At 43.7% G+C, this 21,767-nt stretch overlaps 1 protein-coding gene across 1 annotated transcript in view; it reads left to right on the top strand.

Annotated features, from left to right (window-relative positions):
- The window catches only part of Slc3a1 (solute carrier family 3 member 1), a 35,174-nt gene that overhangs the window by 4,954 nt on the left and 8,453 nt on the right, over nucleotides 1–21,767 (top strand). The window contains exons 4-7 of the mRNA XM_031356546.1: nucleotides 4,212–4,337; nucleotides 13,134–13,253; nucleotides 15,554–15,678; nucleotides 17,835–18,030. Coding sequence (XP_031212406.1) covers nucleotides 4,212–4,337; nucleotides 13,134–13,253; nucleotides 15,554–15,678; nucleotides 17,835–18,030 — 567 coding nt within the window. The remainder of the gene's footprint in view (nucleotides 1–4,211; nucleotides 4,338–13,133; nucleotides 13,254–15,553; nucleotides 15,679–17,834; nucleotides 18,031–21,767) is intronic.

Raw genomic sequence — 21,767 nt, 5'->3', positions numbered from 1 at the left:
TTTTAGCACTCTCCAGAGCCCTTTGCCTCTTTGACTTTTTGACCTCCCCCCCGTAGGATAATATCATAAACAGAGTCACTCATCACTTTCTCTCCCCTGACCCGATCAGTACCTGAGCCTCTGGGCACAGCTTGTTGTCATCATCCCCATAGCTTGTCTTGGGAGGTTGACTGAGTCCAGGTGACCTCCAGTCACCTCCAGTTCCCCTCTGCCTCCCGCCCATCCCAGCATCCTTAGCAGCAAACACTACTCAGAGATGGCATCCTTCCTCCTTGCTCCTCTGTAAGAGATTCTATCCTTTCTAAGTAGCCAGATTTAGCAAATAAGAAACTAAGACATGCATTTAAACCCGTTTTAGATTTAGTGAAAGAACTTTTAGTGTAAAATATTGTATGGGATGGGTTCTATATCTGCATGTTTAACCTACTGGAAATAAAAAATCTATATTTGACAATCATTTTGGAAGGGGCTGAAATAGCTACAGACCATTAGCTGATCATTAGTCCTGAAAATGCAGTGATATATCATAGCTACAACTTGGCAGTCACATTGTGTTAGGTGGCAAAATTAACACAGAAATTACATTAAACATAAAGTACAATGTGTGAGACTTATATGCAAATACTCCATTTTTACACGAGACTCTTATACACCTGCTGATTTGATGCCTGCTAGGGTCCTACCAACCCCCACAGCGATTCTGAAGGATGACACTAACAGGATGCCATGTGCTGCCCTGAAGCTCAGATTTACTAAACACTCTATAGTCTCAGGAGCAATCCTCCTGCACCAGTCTGTTTCTCTCCTGCTTTGTCCCAGTCCTTTATTCTAGACTCCCACTGGAGCCTCCCCTCTTCTCACCCTGACTCTGCAGTTTTCTACCTAAGCACACTCATGTGTCATGACCATGTGTCCTCCCTCTCTGTGACTCCTCATCCACCAAGCTCTGTGCATGATCAGCATATGGCTGTCCATCAGCATGTCCTGGCAGGCTTATTGCTTTAAACACCGATCTCCTTGTTGACAAGCTACTCCTTGTTAAATTACCATTAGTAAACACCGTGTGCAGGCTGTCTGTTAATAGTCTTACATTCATGAATTCATCCAGTCTATTCCCCCTCCAATTCTATGAATTAAATTTTAGTTCCTATCTTGCAGAGTGAGGTCACAGAGCTGGTGGGTAAAAGGACTGAGGCTTAACTCTAGTCAGCGTGCCCCACAATCTGCTTTTAAATCTTACTGCCCACACCTTGAACCAGACCATTGCTCCACTGCAGCACATGCTGCTGGTTCCTCTGTCACTGCTCTTCCTGACTCTCCATCAGCTTCCGCTTGTAGGCAAGGCTGATTTCCTAATGTAAACAATTAGCACAGAACCTGAGTGGTGGCTCAGCAGATAAGAGCGCTCTTCCAGAGGACCTGGGCTTGGTTCCCAGTACGTACACTGGGTAGCATCCTGTAACTTTGGCCCTAGGGTATCTGACATTGTCTCTAGCTTCCATGGCCATACACATGTGGCATGTAGACATATGACCATGAATTTGCATAGATAAAAATAACTCTTATAGCCGGGTGGTGGTGGCACACGCCTTTGATCCCAGCACTTGGGAGGCAGAGGCAGGCGGATTTCTGAGTTCGAGGCCAGCCTGTTCTACAGAGTGAGTTCCAGGACAGCCGAGGCTACAGAGAAACCCTGTCTCGAAAAACCAAAAAAAAAAAAAAAACTCTTAAAAAGTTAGCATATACAAACATATGTGTATGTTTGTATGTGTATATGATATAATACTCCTCAGCAATTCAATGAAATAACTAGTCCATTTTTGCATGTGGAGAGATGGCTCAGTTGTCAAAAGCACTGATCACTCTTCCAGAGTACCTGGATCCAATCCCCAGCACCCCATGGCAGCTCAAAACCATACATAGCTCCTATCCCAGAGGATCTGATGCTGTCTTCCAGCTTCTGTGAGCACCAGACACACATAGGGGGCACAGACATACATGTAGACAAAACACCCATGTGCATAAAATAAATAAGTTAAAAAATATTCTAAAGAAGCTCATATTATCCCACGTGTAGGTAATAGGAGCTAATCTAGAGATTCAGGAAGTTGAGGAGTATTTACTTGTTTTTTTATTTAAACTTCTTATTGAATTTATTTATTATATATGTGGGGGTAGGGGGATGGGGAGCTGGCATTTGTGTACCATGGGACACATGCAGAAGCCGAAGGGCAGCTTGGAGGAGTCAGTTGTCTCTTCCTACCACATGGGATCTAGGGCTTTGCTTCGCTTATATAATACATGCTATTTTTGTTAAAGATTTATTTATTATTGTAAATAAGTACACTGTAGCTGTCTTTAGACACACCAGAAGAGGGCATCAGATCTCATTACGGGTGGTTGTGAGCCACCATGTGGTTGCTGGGAATTGAACTTAGGACCTTTGGAAGAGCAGTCGGTGCTCTTACCCACTGAGCCATCTCACCAGCCCCAATGCATGCTATTAATAGTTAATTTTTTAACCCTTCTTTAACTAGCTTTCATTACTCATTTTTTGGAAAGATCTATCCTGTAGTTTTGAATAGCAATGCTTCACACATTCTCCTCTTGCATATTACTGTATGTATTGTACACACACATACATATATAAAATATGTATTGTAATATGTATATGTAATAGATAGATATTACATGGTTAACTTAATCACTCTTCAGTTTATCATTAATCATGTTGTAAGTCTGCGTATTAATCTACTTTGAGGCTTGGTGCAGAGTTTTCTTGAATTAAATAGATGTGAAGCCACCTTATTTATCAAACTGTAGCTTTTGCCATTCAAGTGGATATAAAAATCTCATGTTAAGCCGGGCGGTGGTGGCGCAAACCTTTAATCCCAGCACTTGGGAGGCAGAGGCAGGTGGATTTCTGAAGTTCGAGGCCAGCCTGGTCTAAAGAGTGAGTTCCAAGACAGCCAGGGACTATACAGAGAAACCCTGTCTCGAAAAATCAAAAAAAAAAAAAAAACCTCATGTTAAGTTCTGTTTTTTTGTTTGTTTGTTTTTTGTTTTGTTTTTTTTTTTGAGACAGGGTTTCTCTGTGTAGCCCCGGCTGTCCTGGAACTCACTCTGTATACCAGGCTGGCCTCGAACTCAGAAATCTGCCTGCCTCTGCCTCCCAAGTGCTGGGACTAAAGGCGTGTGCCACCACCGACCGCTCCGCTCATGTTAAGTTATTAACTTTCCATTTATCTAATTACTAGTGATTCTGTAAGTAAGGAATGTAGTAATTACGTGCTTGTTGGTGATGTTGAGCATCTCACACATTCACTCCCCTGGGCACCATTTCTGTAAAACGCTTCTTTCTGGTTTCCTCAATTCTCTTCAGGTTGTTTATCTGTGATCTTTTATTGGTTAGACATAAAGTCAAATGTTATCTTGAATCATGTCCAGGTGGCCCATATAGTGAATTGGTGAAGGTTTCCTTGAAAGTCAGTAGCCACTACTCACTGTGGCCAGTTGCCATGGAAATGCAGACCCATATGACTGTGTCTTCCCGTTTAAAAAAAAAAAAAGGGATTTAGGTGGAGAGACCCCATCACATTTTCCCCATGTTTCCACTTGCTGTTTATCAAGGCATGAACGAAAGGCCTGAGATAGAACCCAAGAAACTCTCATGTTTAAGGCTATAGATTGACCAGAGCCAGGCTAGGGCAGGGATCTGCCGTGTGCTCTCTCCTGCTCTGTTCTAGAAAGGAGACATCACCTGTAGGCCTTGTGCTTCAAGTCACTAGACTTTTGTTTCAGGAGACTAGCAGAGTTTTAAGTGATTGTGTCTAATACAAACTCTTTGGGGACTCATTTTACAACTTGGGACTTATGCGCGCTCTCTCTCTCTCTCTCTTTCTCTCTTTCTCTCTCTCTCTCTCTCTCTCTCTCTCTCTCTCTCTCTCTCTCGCTCTCTTTGGCTAGGTTTTGTCCTGGACATTAGCTAGTGCTGTGGTTGTTAGGAATGGTGTCTGCTTGATAAATATTCTAGAACCACTGTTGTAGCGTGTTAGGGTGGAAGCTGGGGGTTTAACTTAGGGCTCTCCCTAGAAAGATAGCTCCTAGGATTTAGGCATCCACCTTGTGGGGCATCAGGGTCATGTGTTTGTGGACAAGGCCAGTGTAGGAATGAGTGAGCTAATCTGTGTGTTCTTCTGTCTGTTTGCTAGCTGAGTGTGTATGGAAACTCCAGCTGGCACTTTGATGAAGTACGAAAGCAATGTTATTTTCACCAGTTTTTGAAAGAGCAACCAGATTTAAATTTCCGAAACCCTGCTGTTCAAGAGGAAATAAAGGTAAGTGTGAACACCCTCACAGACTTCTCCAATCGTGGGAACCTGAGTGGGTGTGAACACCCTCACAGACTTCCCCAATAGTGGGATCCTAAGTGGTTATTTGAACCACTCTATGTTGGATTAAAGTCTGTGTAAGCAAAATCAAAGCGTGTTATTAAATTCTCAGGCTAGGTTGTCAGATGAAATGCAAATAGTTGCATGTGTTAGTGGCTCTTCCTTCATCTAACTCAGAACACGGTAAGTAACAGGGGACATGGGGACCTACACTGGAGGGGCTCTTTGGCTGCTGTGAGAAAAGGCTTCGGAAGCCTGTTCCTGCATGTATGGTGGGCCTCTGGCTGTTGCTCTCAGATCTTCAGCCTATGAACATAGCTGGTGGTGACATCACATTTGTTTGCCTGGTGAGAGAAGCCATGCACAGTGCTTCTATATTCACTCCGTAAATACTGCCTGATTGTTCGCTCTGAGCTGGGCCCTGTCCTGAGCACTGAAAATTTGACAGTCTTCAGAATATCAAGGGGACAGTGACACTACTGCATGCATGACACTTTAGGTAATGCCGAATGCTCTCTCAGGGAAGAGACATTGGCATACCAGGGAGAACCAGCTCTTCCATAGAAGAGGGAGCCTCTGCAGCTGATGCTGCCCAGTTAAGAAGCCAAAGAGAGAAATGGAGCCTGTGAATGAGAGGTCCAAACAGAGAAAGAGAGACAGAGACAGAGAGAGAGAGAGACAAAGAGAGAAAGGGAAACCAAGACAGACAAATAGAGACACATAGAGAGAAAGAGAGACAGAGAGAGAAAGAGAGACCAAGACAGACAGACAGAGACACAGACAGAGAGGCAGAGAGAGAAAGAGAGAAATGGAGCCTGCGAATGAGAGGTTCAAGCAGAGAGAGAGAGACAGAAAAAAAGATAGAGAGACAGAGAGAGAAAGAGAGACCAAGACAGACAGACAGAGAGAGAAAGAGAGGAAGAGACATATAGACAGACAGAGACAGAGAGATGAGAGGTAAAAATCTCAAGTTCAATTTAAAATTTCAGATAATGAATAGTGCAACTCGGGGGATATGTCTGCTAGAAACCCATGTGCTGGTTACTTGAGATTAGAATTTAACTCTCTGGCCTGTGTGTTAACTGGCAGCCTTGATGGGAGGCTTGGGAGCTGGTGATGCTGAAGGGTGAGAGGCAGGAAGCCAGAAGTAAGCCATGCAGGCTGATCAGATCTGCAAGGCTCGGGCCAAGTCCCTGAGGTCCCTCTGTGGCTCTAGGAAGGAAGTTCCCATTGCTACCACAGTAGACTGCCACCAGGTTCTTACTCTCAGCTCAGGAAATAGCTCTCTCAATGCTGCTGTGGGGTGGAGTACATAGAAATTTAGGAGAGCTGTGTAGTCCTTAGAGGGAAGTTGGTGGGGAAGACAGTACAGGACAGAAGACTGTAGGTAATTCTAAGCAAAGGCCAACTGTCCATAAGCATTTGGCTTTATTTCTGGACCTTTAATTCTGTTCCATTTTCCTATAGATTAGTTTCTAGTTCAGGAACACTGTCTGGTAAGTTTGGTCATAAGTTTTGAAATCAAGATGTATGATGCTGCTAAGGTGTGGTGGCGCATGCCTTTAATCCCAGCACTAGGGAGGCAGAGGCAGGAGGATCTCTGTGAGTTTGAGGTTAGTTTGGTCTATATAGTGAGTTCCAGGACAGCCAGGGCTATAAAGTGAGATGCTATCTAACAAACAAACAATCATTAGCCTAACTTTGTTTTAGATACTTTTTGACTTAGTTCTTTGCATTTCCATATGAATTTTGGAGCAGCATCTCAACTTGTGCAAATAAAGGCCTTTAATAAAGGTTATATCAAATCTGTAGCTCATTTTGAGGAGTATTTACATCTTCACATCCAACATTCTAATTTACAAACATAGTATTCCTTTCTCTTTATTTAAATGTTCTCTGATTTACTTCTATGATGTTTTATAGTTTCAGGAAAAAGGACCTTGCTTCTATTTTTTTCTCCTCTCCTCCCTCCCTCTCCTCTCCTCCCTCCCTCCTTCCCCTTTCCCCTCCCTCCATCTTTCTTTCTTTCTTTCTTTCTTTCTTTCTTTCTTTCTTTCTTTCTTTCTTTCTTTCTTGTCTTTTCTTTCTTTCTTTCTTTCTTTCTTTCTTTCTTTCTTGTCTTTTCTTTTCTTTCTTTCTTTTGTTCTTTTTTCCTTTCTTCCTTTCTTTCTCTTTCTTAAGTCTTTCTAGTTTCTTTCATTCTAGACAAGTTTTTACCACTGAGCTATGTCCCATCTTTTCAGATTTCTTTTTAGAGATGTTTGTTCCTGTGGACTCCTTAGGCATAGGAGTATTTTTATATGTTGAGGTGAGGTTTTATATTATAGGTGAGGTTTCAATGACTCATTAGGATATCTGTTCTGGAAGCAGGCACCTGAGTCAGGGCACTCTTGTATCAGTGACGTTGGTAGGAGGTAGCTTTAGACAGCCAGCTAAGGATTAGTTTTAATATCCGTGCTATGGACTCTCTTCTATTACCAAATTTCCTTGATCTCTCCCTTGCTCCTTCCCACACTTATTCCTCACTTACTGTGTGACAAATAGTTTACCTAGCTCTGTTGAAGCATGTAAGCTATCATAGAGAATGGGCCTTCACAAGGTGAACTGGCACTTCTTGAGAGACACACAATTCAAACCTAGGTTTGGGGACTTGAGTTCACCATTATGACAACAGCTCAGGACCAATGTTGGGGCACCATTCCTCTCTGTTCAATTAATTCTCTTTCCTGGCAGTTAGAAGCTCATAACTATGTCATCCAGTTAGTTTAACAGGTGGACGCCCCTTCACCCTTCATCACTGTCTTTCTTTACTGACAGGGATGGCTGTCTGGGAATGTTTAAATAATTCTTGTATATTTTGACACAAGGTGCTGACAGATATATTAATGATTCTTTGACTAACTTGGCTGTTCTCTTGCAGGCATCCAGGCAGTGAGATCTGTGAATAGAATTCTTACTAACTAGTCTACCAGAATGAAAGTCCTCCTGTCTGGGTCATTACTGCCTTATCTGGAGGTTAAACATTATTTGGAAGGCGAGTCAAGAGTTACCATTAGGAGTAAATATGAAATGGCGAGGGACTGAGATTCGGGGCCCCAGGAGCAGACCTTTCTCAGGAAGGCACTTCTGAGCTCCTCCCGTTCCTACCCGCAGCAGTTATCTGTGTAGGGGAGCTGAGCGGGTTAATCATTGGTGACTGAGATGGTTAGCAGGGAGGAGGCTTGGGGTGGACTTCTGTTCAGGTAGAATTTGAACCTCTAGAGCCTGCACCAGATTTCTCCTGGCTGCCGTCAGCTTTCAGCTATTGTCCCCACATCAGACTGCTGTGATGGTTGGACACAGGTGTCTTCCAGCGTAGAATGCTCATTTTCTTCCTTATCTGATCTCTTTCTTTCCCAGTGGCTGTCAGGACTTGGCTTGTGGCCTGAACTCAGGGACTGAGTGCTTCCACCTTTAGAAGTTAGAAGGCTCCAGAGGAGCTGGTGATTTACATGAGATAATTGTGTTTTGTCTGCTTCCAATACTTTGGTTTCTAGTCCCCCTCCCCCAACTTAATGGATGAGAAAACAGAGCAAGGTCCCATGACCCAGGGGAACAGTCAGGATGTTTAGCAAGAGACCTTTGTTGTCTTGCCTCTGTCTGGATTCAGAATGATCTTGAACCAGAGAGGTGGGAAGCCTGAGCTCTGGAGGAGGGCTCCTGGGGAGGAAATGGTTCTTAGCAGTTGGAGATGAGAAGCCAAGGGGCACTTCCTGCTCAACATTAGAACTTATAACTAAGTGTGGACTCTGCTCTGCCCCTAGTGAGCACAGGATTGCTGGAGATTAGCATTTAAATAAAAAAAAAGTTCTCTTACTACCTGCTTTAAATGCCAGCCCCATGGCTTATTTATTGATAGTACTTGCATAATATTGCACTCCTGCATGCCAGGTACTTCATTCTCCTTATGTGCTCCTCTGATAGGGTGTGTGGCAAACTGGCTGTGGGCTAGGACGTGGTGGCCTCTGATGGTGTGTGTGTGGCATGCTAGCTGTGGGCTAGGACATGGTGCCCTCTGATGGTGTGTGTGTGTGTGTGTGTGTGTGTGTGTGTGTGTGTGTGTGTGGTGTGCTGGCTGTGGGCTAGGAGATGGTGGGTGCTTGACAGACATGTCAAGGTATTTTTGTTCCAGAGGAGAGATAGACAACAGAACAGAAAACATAGTGTGATGGTGGTTGTGACAGAAAGAAGTGGGCAAACCGATACCCAAACTGGTCAGGGGGCAGATAAGGCTTGGGCAGTTGTGAGAAGGCAGGTAATGATGAGTGGTTGGGTTGGAGTAAGCCAAGTGAAGTAGCACTGTGAGGGGGTCAAGCAGAGGGAAGGCATAAATCTTGTACTTTGGGGTGCTGGCAGGTAACCTATGTGGGTGGGATGGGATGTACACGGAAGGCCATGTGACTCACACTAAGTGACCTGGGGGTCAAGTTCCGAACAACCCAGAAAGGCCTGTCAAGAACCCAAATCTAAATGTCTTCAGATAGGGAGACACTTTTTTATTTTATTTTATTTTGGATTTTTCAAGACAGGGTTTCTCTGTATATCCCTGGCTGTCCTGGAACTCACTCTGTAGACCCGGCTGGCCTCAAACTCAGAGATATGCCTGCCTTTGCCTCCCAAGTGCTGGGATTAAAGGCGTGTGCCACCACTGCCTGCTGGGAACTGCTTTTTTATTTTCATTTTTAAACAATCACTCTGGTTTTAGAGAAGGGGTGGGAGGAGGGCAGCTTTGGGGGCAGAAGTCAGAGCTCAGTGATCTCGAAAGGAATCTTGGAAGCCTTCAGCTTGCAAGAGTGGATGGAGAGGTCAGAGAACACAGCAGGGCTTAGAGAGGCGGCTAGGAGGACCTAGGTTTCAGACTTGTACCCTGAGGTGGGAAGGTGTTGTTGCTATGTTCTGAAATGGAAGATGAGAAGGTGGAGGGTGTGCACACTCTGCAGCATCGGAGCTCTCTGGGAGACACAAGTGCCCAGGGGATACTTAGATTTATAAGGACTGGGGAAAATGTTCTCTAAAGATGAAAACATAGGATTTGTTGACATAGGAATAAGGTCTCCAGAGCTCAGGCAGATAAACGTGGAGAGAAGCAGGTCAGCTGAGAGGAACAAGGAGCTGATTGTCTCAGCAAGGGAGGGAGGGCTAGGTGTTGGCAGACTCTTCAATTACAAAGAAAGGAAAAAAAAAAAAGCCAGGCGGTAGAGTCAGACCCCTTTGATCCCAGGACTTGGGAGGCAGTGGCAGGCAGATCTCTGTGAGTTCTAGGACAGCCAAGGCTACACAGAGAAAACAAAGACACCGGTGAGCTGTCTAAGTGGGTAAAAGCACTTGCCAGGAAACTCCATGGCCTGAGTTCTATCCCCAGAGCCCACGTAAGGATGAGAAGACAGAAGCATCTCCACAAAGTTGTCCTCTGGCCTCCACTTCCATACTGTGGGATGCACTGGCCCTCCCCATAACAACAAAGTACAGCAGAAAGGAGGAAGCCAGTGTTGCAAACAGGAAAGGGCTGCATATGGCTCCAGCTCTAGACCCACCACTTACTAAGCTTATGACCTTGGCACCAGTATGCCATTTCCCTCAGTCTGCTCCCTCACTCATAAAACAGGAACAAAAATGGTGCATTGCTCATGGCACTTGAAGCTTAAATGACCTAATCTCTTTAAACATTTAGGACAGGGCTTTATATATATCTTTTAAGATAGTCAATACAACGATATTGTTGGGAAATAAATGATCAATTGTGAAGATGGAACCTCTTCGAGGTCTGTAGAAGGAACCATTAACCAAGGTGAGGTTTTAAAGGCTAAGTAGAGCTTGCTCACCAGTTTTCACACTACGGAGATGGTATTTACTGACTCAGGCTGGACTGGTGCAAATATCCCATTTGCTCTATCAGAGCTCCTGAAAAGCAGGTGCTCTTCTAATGATGAAGAAGGTCTGAATGAGTCTTATAGATGCTATAGTGTGGATAGCTGGACTGCAGAGCCACTGCACTGCTTCTGGAACCTGATCTTCCTTATCTTCTTGCTCCCTGAGGAGTCAGAAAATACTTGTTTTCTATACTTCTGGGCAGCAGCAGGGAGCTTTTTGTTCTATTGCCTGTAAGCAGAGGGTATTGTTTTCCTGTACTTGTGAAACATCTACCTTATCATCCCTTACTCAGATAGATTCCCAAGGCTAATGTCATTTTAAGGAAACATGTGATGTGTCATTAGATATAAGAGCAGAGCCACAGGGCGTGGTTAGGAGTGCTCGCTGCTGTTCTAGAGGTCCTGAATTCAATTCCCACACCCACATGGTGGCTCCCAACCATCTATTACTGTCGTTCCATGAGATCTAATGCATGACATATGCAGACAAAACACCCACAGTCATAAAATACATAAATAAATCTTTTTTTTTTAAAAAAGGAGTAGAACCACTGTGTTTCCCAAATTAGACTATTTAGATAAATGGTCCTACTTCAGCCTTCTTAAGAAAAAAAGGAAAAAGAGTAAAGAAAGGAAAAGAAAAGAAATGAAATGAAAAGAGAAAGGCCTTCAAGGTTAGCTAGGTGAGCCTAGGACACAGAGTGAGACCCTGTCCCCAAACCAAGCAGCCAACCAACCATGAACCAAACAAGCAGACAGCAGCACAGGCCAGCATCCTGGATTTGGGCATTGCGAATGTTGACTCAGTCGCTCAGAGTGGTGTTGTTTTAGCAGAGGAGAGGTGCCCAGTGGAAAACCAGGACAGTGTGGTGTCATGTTAGTTAGAGGAGAATCAAGGACACAGTGTACTGTCCCCAGAGTCCCCAAGTCTGGGTCACCACAACCAGGTGGAGCCAGGCACTGTGCCCAGTTTACACCCAATACCAGAAGACTGGATGTAAAACTGGAAGAGCTCAGTCAGAGCGCCAGGAGGTTAAGAATTAAAATTGAGAGCCCTCAGTCTCATCTAGTTGAGAGAATGAGAATGAGTAACAGAAGGGAAATACTTCCTAAGAGCAAACTTTGGATTATACTGGTTAAAACTTCAGCATGTAAAATGTCTCTTCCGGGCTAGGTGTGGGATTCAGTGGCAGAGCACCTTCCTAATGTTCCTGGAGTCCTGGCCTTCATCTCTAGCACCCCAAACAAATACACGCAGTTAGAAACATCTCATGGAAACAAAGTAACAATGCAGGAGAGCGCTTCCAGGGGATCCCGGACACTCATTTCTCATTATGTTTTGTTTTTTTAAAAAATGTATTTGTATGTTTTCTTATGCCTCTAAGTGACTGTATTTGGGCATGTGCACAAGATGGCAGGTGCCTCTGGAGGCCAAGAGACACCAGAACCTTTGGAGCTGTCTGACCTAGTGCTGGAAACCGTACTCACGTCCTCCGCAAGCGTAGTACATGCTCTTCATGGCTGAGCCATTGCTTCAGCCCACATTTCTCATTCTCTAATGGTTACTATCTAGCAATGCTGAGACTCTGGAGTGAATGAGGAGTTCAGGAAGAAAGTAGGTAGTTTGACTGGAGAAAATCAGTGCAGGATGGTGCTTGCCTACACCTCGTTAGAAGCTGCTGTGTGTATTATGGGTGTTTGTGCTCCGACTCCACCTGTGTTCATGTTTGTAAGATGAAGCACCACCTGGGGCTGCACCTAGGTGGAATGGCATCTGATACTTGTAAAAATTGGGGCTTCTTAGACATTAAGAGTACAAAAGGGAGCATGTAAAGAGGAGGAAGAGAGGTGAGGAGGCTCCAGTGCAGTACAGCAGGAACGTGGTCTTAGACTTAGTCCTAGTGAGTTGGTCTAGAACCTTCTGAGAGCCCTTTCCACAACCCAGTGGCCTTGTGTGGCCAGCAGGTTTGGCATGTGTGGTGTCTGTCTGTTGAGTTCCCCAACCCAAGCACCAGCCAACTGCCTGCACCCCCCTCCCCCACACTCCCCTGCATCTTCCTAGTCTGTAGACTCAGTGAAGTCCGAGCATGCACTGAACTTCTTCATTGTTTGGACTTGCTCTCCCTCAAAGAAGCTTTGTCTACTTTTGCCACCATTATTCTCCCTGTCACCTCATCCTTAACCAGTCTCCCTTTCTCTCTCTGTAGATTTGTCTATTGTGGACATTTTGTATAAAGGAAATTATTCAATATTTATTCCTTGCATTTAGCAAAATGCTCCTAAGATTCATGTGTGTCCTAGCATGCACCAGTAAATCCTTCTTCTCTGTGGCCAAGTAATGTTCATCATATGATGGATTTACCATCAGGGTAGTGTCCCCTAGCAACCCTGCTACCATGAACATTCAAGGTCTTGTTTTGAGGTATGGCTTCATCTCTTTTGAGTGTGTATCTAGGTATGAAATTGCTAGCCTTATGTCAACCCTATGTTTTTCTTGAAACCTTCCAGGACTTTCCACCCACCCTTCTCAGTTCCAAGACTTCCTCCTTGACCATAAAGCTAGACATGTCCAGCTTCTTCTGGGTATGCTATCCCCACCCACTCCCTGTTTTTCTCAGTTGCCCAGAAAATCTGACTGCATTCTCTGCTATTCTCTGCCTGGAATGTTCTATCCCCCTAGCACCTGGTACTGAGAAAACCAGTTATGGAATTAGACTGTGAGGGTCTGTGTGTGGTAACATGCATTTTGTATGTGGAGCTATCTGTTAATGTCCCAGCTATAGTTGTAATTACAAACTATATGTAACCAAGTGTTTTGTTTCTTCATCTTCAGGAAATAATAAAGTTCTGGCTCTCAAAGGGTGTTGATGGGTTTAGTTTTGATGCAGTTAAATTTCTTCTGGAAGCGAAGGATCTGAGAAATGAAATCCAAGTAAATACATCCCAAATTCCGGTAAAGTCTTATTTTAAACTTTTTTTTTCCTTTGCTTTATCTGAAAATGTTATCATACTATTTTCTGTTTTTAAATTTTTAAAGTTTTATTATCTAAAAATTATCCATCTATGTGTTTGTCTATGGGTGGGTCTGTGCACATGAGTTCAGGTATCCATAGAAGCTAGAAGAGGGTGTGGGATCCCCCTGAGGCTAACTGGATGGGTACCAGGAACTAAGCATGTCCCCTACAAGAGCAGTGAGCAGTCTCTACCCCTGAGCTGTCGCTCCAGCCCTGTGTTCTCTGCTTTAGTCTAAGGTGCTGGTTACAAGGATGAGCTTGTCCACCTGCTGGAAGCACTGTGAAGTAGCCCCTTCCTAATACATGCATCTGGGGACTCTTTCCTGGTTCTTTACAGAGCCAGGGATCAGCTGAGCGTCTTTCCTCAGTGAGGGTGTTGGGGACACCATACGGACTGACAGAGTTTGCTCACCGAGGTTGTTTTTCTTTCCTTTCACTTGGGTTCAAAGGTACTGGTCTTAGTTTCCTGGGACTTTCCCAGGTGATCATGGCCAGTCAGAACAGAAGGGAATTATCACTGAGTATCAACATGTTTCATCTAACTCTCTCGGCATACAGACAAGAGAGGCTTCATGATTTCCGTTTGGTGAGCCCACTCATTGACTAAGCTGTTGCTATACTACTGCTTCTTGCCTGAAGCCCACCCCATAGCAGAGGGGGTTCACAGCTACCTTATTCGTCTGGTTGATCACTCTTCTGAAGTCACCCGAGTTCCTCTGGCCAAGCAGTCAGTAGTTCCTACATGTACTCCAAAATCTTAAGAGTTGTGCTTGTGTATCAAAGGATAGAATGTTATATTAACCAAGTTACAGCAGCGTACGGCCATCCCCATGAGTCTTAGCAGCACATTGTTTGCCTGAAGAAAGTCTAAAATTGTATGTATAGTAGATGCTCTTGATGAAGCCAAATAAGTAAAATGAGTTCCAAATAAGTAAAATGAATTCCACAAGATATTTTATTATCAGGCTTCTACCTTTTGTCCTGAGCTGCTATATGCATTCTCATCACTCATTAAATTAGCCAGCTACCTATCAACTTACCTACTCACCTCCCTACCTATTTACCTAGTTAAAGAGCAGTTGATTGTAAAATGATTTCATTAAGCAAATGTTAGAATTAGCCCATTATTATTATTAATTATATATATATATATATATATATATATATATATATATATATATTGCTCACAACTTCTGGTAAGGCAGAAAAATGAAGACAACAGGCAGTGTTAGCTGGCTTTCTCAAAGAGCACTAGTTGTCTCTTGGAGAGATCTAGAAGCTAGTTTGCTGATTGCAATGTAATGTAATATAATGTAAGCATCTGTCTATGAGGTGACTCTAGGATCTGAAGGATGTGAGATGTTAGGAAAATCCCAGGGTTAAAACACCTCCCTCCCCATCAACCCTTCCGTCTTCATAGGTGAAGTTCACGTATTCAAAGAGCTCACTAAGCAGGCCACAGTCAGGTTGGGGCGGCTCAGAGAGTCCGTGTCCATCCCAGGACCTTAGCTCATGTGAGCTGTAGTCTTTTGACTCTTCCAGTCCTGGGGAGGTGTAGGAACGACTACTAGGAACGATTGATTGATTGATCGATCGATTGATCACTGAAACCCTGCAATGGCCTAACAGTAATCATGAAGGTAGAGACGACAAGGAAAGAGTTAAATGTTAGTATCTTATAAGCAGATGCAGTTTGGATGTGCAGTCAACTGTACCTTCATCAAGAATATCTGAAACATTTATGAAGTTATATTTATAGGGATTTTGTAATTAAAGTTGTGGTATTTGGTAAAACTTAGTTTGCTAAAATGGGTGATAGAGAAATGCTTACTGTTCAGTAGATTTTTAAAAAGAATAATTTATTTATTTTTATTTTCTGTCCACTGTTGTTTTAGCTTGCATGTGTGTTGGGAGAGCATCAGATCTTGGAGTTACAGCGGTTGTGAGCTGCCATGTGGGTGCTGGAAATTGAACCTGGTCGTCTGGATGAGCAGTCAGTGCTCTTCATTGCTGAGTCATCCCTCCTGACCCTGTTCACTAACTTTTTCTAAAGTTACTGATATAAGAACTAATGCAGTCTTAAGGATTGTGATTATCTGTCGCCCACAAGCCTCTTGTGCACCAAAGTTTCTAGGACTACCGTTGAGCAAGTGTCTCCTTAGCTCATGTCGTCCTGCAAGACGTGGAGCCTGCATAGGTACGAAACAGTGCTAATAGCTTGCTGTCCTGCTTTCCCAAGGACACGGTGACCCGTTACTCAGAGCTGTACCATGACTTCACCACTACTCAGGTAGGAATGCATGACATCGTCCGGGACTTCCGGCAGACCATGAACCAGTACAGCAGGGAACCTGGCAGATATCGGTAACTATAGGCCCAAGTTCTATTCTAAATGACCTGGATAACTATAATTGCATTTTATTATTATTGTTTTCTTTGTTTGTGTGCGTATATGATATGTGTGTCAGGGCATGTGTGTCAGGGCATGTGTGCCATGGTGTACACATGGAGGTCATAGAGTAACCTTGTGGTTCTCTATGTCTACCTTTTGTGTGAGTTTTATACATGTGAGTACAGTGCCTTCATAGTCAAGAAAAGGGTGCTAAGCCCCTGGAGGAGGAGTTATAGGTAGCTGCGTCACCTGGTATGGGCGCTGGGAAGTGAGCTTGGACCCTTTTCAAGAACACTTTGCACTTGTAACTGCTGAGTCATTTCTCCAGCCCCATGAGCTGTTATTTTCATCATTATTGCTGGGATTATGTTTCTTGGATAGTGTGGGCTCAAACATTCCAACTGAACTGTTGACAGATCCCAGTGGTTAGCGCAGCTGTGAGATCAAGGAGCTAAGGTGGGGTCCTGCTCTGTAGCTTGGTGACCTTGGGCTGTTAGCAGAAATGGTTTTTTTGTTAATAAATTAATATTAATAATTTTAATGTTAATAAATAGAAGAGTAATAGTAACAAGCTTTAGAGGACTATTGTGAGACCAGATGAGACAATTTATGTAAATCATTTACAATGGTATCTGTTGTGTAAGAAACTGTGAAGTTAGAAGTTAAGAATCTCTAATATGAAAATCTTCAGATTCTGGGGGCATTTTGAATTTCTAACTTTGGAGTAGGAACTCTGGGCCGGTTAAAGCTCTATAGAGCTATTCTAAGAATGTAAGAATCTTATAAAATTGGAGATATATCTGGTCTTAAGAACCCTGGATAAAGGGTATTGCCTTGTATCACTAGGTAATTGACCTGATAGACCGAGTGAGAGCAGCTAAGAACTCCCTCCCCTGGAGAAGGCACTGGACTCAGGGAGTAGTGGCAGAGGTGGGAAAGAGTCACCACATAGGGACTGTGATGCTCAGGAGGCAGAGGCACATCTCTCTGAGTCTGAGGCCAGCCTGGTCTACAGAGAAGATTCCAGAACAACCAGGGCTATACAGACTTTGTCTTGAGAAGAAGTAGAACAAAAAGAAGAAGGAAGAGGAGGAGGAGGAAGAGGAGGAAGAGGAGAAAGAAGAAGAGGAGGAAGAGGAGGAGGAGGAGGAGGACACCAGGCTTCCCATCAGTGTGCTGCCACAGCCATTGAATGCAGCACTGATAGGGACAGTTCAGGTGACCGTATCCTCCTAAGTGTTTTTCAGAGTGTGTATTGATAACAAGGGGAAACCTTGATACTGAAGCTATAGACTGGAGATTCTAAGTGGATTCATGAAAATGTCCAAAGAAGATCTTAAGATGTTAGAGTCTTAGTCAAGTGTTGGAAGCAGAGAGCAGTATTGTTGGAGGACCAAGTTCTGCATTTGAGTACTGCTCTCTGGAGAGCCCTATCGAATCATGTGTGTGACCCCTTACTAAAAATATTAATTCTTTGAGAATTTCACACATGCATACAGTGCTATATATATACTATATATATAGTATACCCCACCCCTCCCAACTTTGTGTCCTCTTAAAAAATAATCCACCAAGTCCACTGTATGCCTCTCATGCACACTCATGCGTGTGGAAGCAGCTACTGAACTGTGGTCACTCTCTTTCTTCTCCTAGCCATCAGCTGTCAGTGGCTTCTCAGCTAGGGGCAGGTAGGCTTGTGCTGGATCCTTTTCCTCCATGTTAGAATGTTGAATGACTCCCTCCTAGGTCAGTACCATAGCCGCCAAGAGACTGTACGTGCAGCTGTCCTATCCAGGAGGTGCTGTCTCGCCTCAGTTCTCCAGGACTTCTACCTCTTACTATCCTTCTGTCCCCTCTTCTATGATGATCCCTGAGCCTTGCAGAGGTGTGTGACATAGATGTCTCCTTTGTGGCTGAACCTCCGCAAACACTGAATCTCTGAACTTTGACCTCTTGCTTCTGTGCTAACTTCCGCTGTACAAAGCTGCTAAACTCTGATGAAGTCTGAGACTGCACTGATCTATGAGGGGCCCCCACATTTTATTCACAGCAAGCTCTACGTGGCTGCTGAGTTGTTCCCACTCTTTTGTCGGTAACTGAAGACAGCAAAGTTTGCCAACTCTTCCAGGTTCATGGGGACCGAAGTCTCAGCAGAGAGCATCGAGAGGACCATGATGTACTATGGCTTGTCATTTATCCAGGAAGCTGACTTTCCTTTCAACAAGTACTTCACCACACTTGACACTCTTTCTGGGCACACTGTATATGACGTTATCACATCCTGGATGGAAAACATGCCCGAAGGAAAATGGCCCAATTGGATGGTAAGCTCTCACGCACAGCACATAGCAATCTGTTGCGTTTCCTGGACAGTTACCTCTCCTGTGATTGTGTACCTTTGTTTCTAAGCGACCTTACTCAGTGTGAGTGGTTAAGGCTGCCCTAACTTCTGACTAGGCTTGTCTTAGTTAGGGTTTCGAGTGCTGTGATGAAACACCATGACCAAAAAGCAAATTGGGAAGGAGAGGAGGAAATTTGTTTACACTCTGTGCTGTAGTCCATCAATGAAGGAAGTCAGGACAGGAACTCAGGCAGGGCAGGAACCTGGAGCAGGAGCTGATGCAGAGGCCGTGGAAGGGTGCTGCTTACTGCTCAGATTGCTTTGTTATAGAACCCTGGACCACCAGCCCAGGGATGGTACCACCCACACATAAATGGCTGGGACCTCCTCCATCAATTATTACTTAGGAAAATGCCCTACAGGCTTGCCTACAGTCCAGTCTTATGGTGACACTTTCTCAATAAGGTTCCCTCCTCTCAGATGACTGTAGATGTGCCAGTTGATGTGAAACTGCCCAGCACAGGGCTCTTATAACAAAGGGGAAGACATTATGCACGCAACTAGTTCAATACTTAATGACTACTTATCTATGCTCACTAAACTTGGCTGGGGATAATTTTATCCCCCATTCCACAGTTTATGATCCCAGTGAAGACAGGTTTCCAGTGTGGAAGGCTACGTACAAGTCAGGGTAGCTTTTGTGGCATAGAGTGCCATGGAAGAGGCATGTGAAGCACAGAGATTCCAGAAGATTCTTCCACTTCTACACACAGCCTATGCTCCTAGGCTGCGAAGCAATAATGCATCTGTATCTAACCCTGTGGGCATCTGTATCTAACCCTGTAGGCATCTGTATCTAACCCTGTGGGCATCTGTATCTAACCCTGTGGGCATCTGTATCTAACCCTGTGGGCATCTGTATCTAACCCTGTGGGCATCTGTATCTAACCCTGTGGGCATCTGTATCTAACCCTGTGGGCATCTGTATCTAACCCTGTGGGCATCTGTATCTAATCCTGTGGGCATCTGTATCTAACCCTGTGGGCATCTGTATCTAACCCTGTGGGCATCTGTATCTAACCCTGTGGGCATCTGGAACCCTGGTGAGTGCCAATGTCTAAACACAGGAAGAGCACACATTACAGTATGATACACAAGTAGAAAGTGGGCATAAGGTACTTCTGGGAGTGGAGCTGGCAGGTATGGAACTTTCCCTGGAGCTCAGCAAGTGAGGGCTGAGTGTGAAGGGACAGGGCTTTCCTGACCGCTGCAGCAGTTTACTGTCCTCACTGCCACTACTTTAGAGACACTGTGCCCGCCACACACTACATTTACAGTCTCTTTACTACAAAATCAATCTCTTTCTTTCTTTCTTTCTTTCTTTCTTTCTTTCTTTCTTTCTTTCTTTCTTTCTTTCTTTCTTTTCATTATTCTTTTTCTTTTCATCTCTTTTAACCTCCTTTCCTCTTCTCTTCTCTTCTCTCCTCTCCTCTCCTCTCCTCTCCTCTCCTCTCCTCTCCTCTCCTCTGCTCTCTCTTCTTCTTTTCTTTTTCTCTGTCAGGGTTTCTCTGTGTAGTCCTGGCTGTCCTGGAACTTATTCTGTAGACCAGACTGTCCTTGAGCTCAGAGATCCTCCTGCCTCTGTCTCTCTAGTGCTGAGATTAAAGTTGTGTACCCTCATTGTTAGAAATTAATTTTAGTTTACTACATTTTCTTTGTATTACACACTCAAGTATTTTAAAACTTTTTGACATTTGTAATTGCTGGGGCTCAAGAATTACCACACAAACCATATGAACACTGATCTCAGTTAAGCAGGAATAGTTTATTGAATGCACACTCTCATACTGGTCAGACCAGGGACATAGCTCACAATTATCTGAACCATGAGAATGGATATTTTTTCTGTCAGTGTATGAAGGCAAATTCCACAAACCCCACAGTGAGTTCATGCCCAGCGAGTCAGCTCTGATTCAAGGTATTTCAGACATAACAGTTGTTATTGACCTCTGATTTGATGGGTCCTATGTGAAGCTTTGTGAGTTCCTTAAGATTAGTAAACCTCATACAGAACATTCAGAACAAAACAGGGTAGATGGTCAGCATGTCCTTGAGCCAAGTTGCAGGCATGTTACAGCAACAATATGAAATAGCTGGCTGACCATAACAGGAATAACACAGTATAAATACAAACATTCAGCTGGACAAGTTTTTCTGTATATCCTTATTCTGTATCCTGTTCTCTTTCTGTTTTAAAAATTATCTTACCTTTTCATCTTGAAAGTGAAGAGACAGCTAGCCATGGTGACATACAGTAATCCTGCATTCTGGGGTCAGAAGCAGGTGGATCTCTATGAACTGAAGGCAAGCCTGATCTATACAGAGACTTCCAGGCCGGCAAGTTTACACAGTGAGACCCTGACACACACACACACACACTCACACACACACACACACACACACACACACACACACACGGTCACTGTGGTCCACTTGCCCTGTCATGTCTAATAGCTGGGTTGTTTGCAGAGATGGTGGGAGTGTGTCAAGCCTTGCTTTGCATGGTGCTGGGAATGGAATGACGCTCCCATGCTTGCCAGCAAGGGCTCTCTCTTAACTCCTGCAGCCGCAGGCCTGGTCCTCATTTCCAAACGTGACCGCTGGGCCCTTTTTCTCTTGAGATTTCTTTCCTGCACACCTTGTGCATGATATGTCCCACAGGTCTCAGAGATGCTGCTCCGTTTTCTTCACTCTCCTCTTTCTTCTTGTCAGTTTGGCTGCTTCAGCTAACCTCTTTTCAAGCCTTCTGAGCCCACTAGCAGTTCAAACCTGCCAGGCTCTCTTAGGGAAATTGCAATTTCTATCATTGTGCTTTTCAACTCCAAACATCCTACTTAATTATGTTCATAATTATCCATATTGACATGTGTGAGGCATGATTCTCATGCTTGTAATTCTTAAGATAAAGCTTAAGTTCTTTGGAAACATATATATGCATATATATATATGACATATATATAGGACACATATATAGGACACACATACACACACATATATATATATATGACACATACTTAAGACATATATATATATATATACAGGACACACACACCATACACATACACACACACACATATACACACACACACATGATTTAAAGGCTTTGTCTAGTAAGCCTAAGTGTTTTTCATGTCATTTATACATTTTACATATAAAACTAAAGACAATAACAGTCTTCTAAAATTTCTATAGTTTAGTTTTTTATATACTTACTTTTTCTTTCTCTCCTTCCTTTCTTTCTTTCTTTCTTTTTTATTAAGACAGAGTTTCTCGGGCTGGAGAGATAGCTCAGTGGTTAAGAGCACTGACTGTGCTCTTCCAGAGGTCCTGAGTTCAATTCCCAGCAACCACATGGTGGCTCACAGCCATCTTTAACGAGATCCTATGCCTTCTTCTGGCATGTCTGTAGACAGCAACAATGTACTCATATATATAAAATAAATAAATCTTTAAAAAAAAAAAAAAAAGACAGAGTTTCTCTGTGTAGTCCTGGCTGTCCTGGTACTCACTCTGCAGACCAGGCTGGCCTTGAACTCACAGAGATCCACCTGCCTCTGGGATTAAAGGTGTATTCTTTTTAATTTAGTTTAGTTTTTTTTTTTTAATCTTAGCAACATTTTCCATCAACTTTCCCATATTTATGTTATGGACATATTTTTG

This window comes from Mastomys coucha, unplaced genomic scaffold (genome assembly GCF_008632895.1).
Source record: "Mastomys coucha isolate ucsf_1 unplaced genomic scaffold, UCSF_Mcou_1 pScaffold6, whole genome shotgun sequence".
In the NCBI taxonomy this organism is placed as follows: domain Eukaryota; kingdom Metazoa; phylum Chordata; class Mammalia; order Rodentia; family Muridae; genus Mastomys; species Mastomys coucha.
The sequence above is the reverse complement of the archived record's forward strand: the minus strand, read 5'-3'. Positions and strand labels throughout refer to the sequence as shown.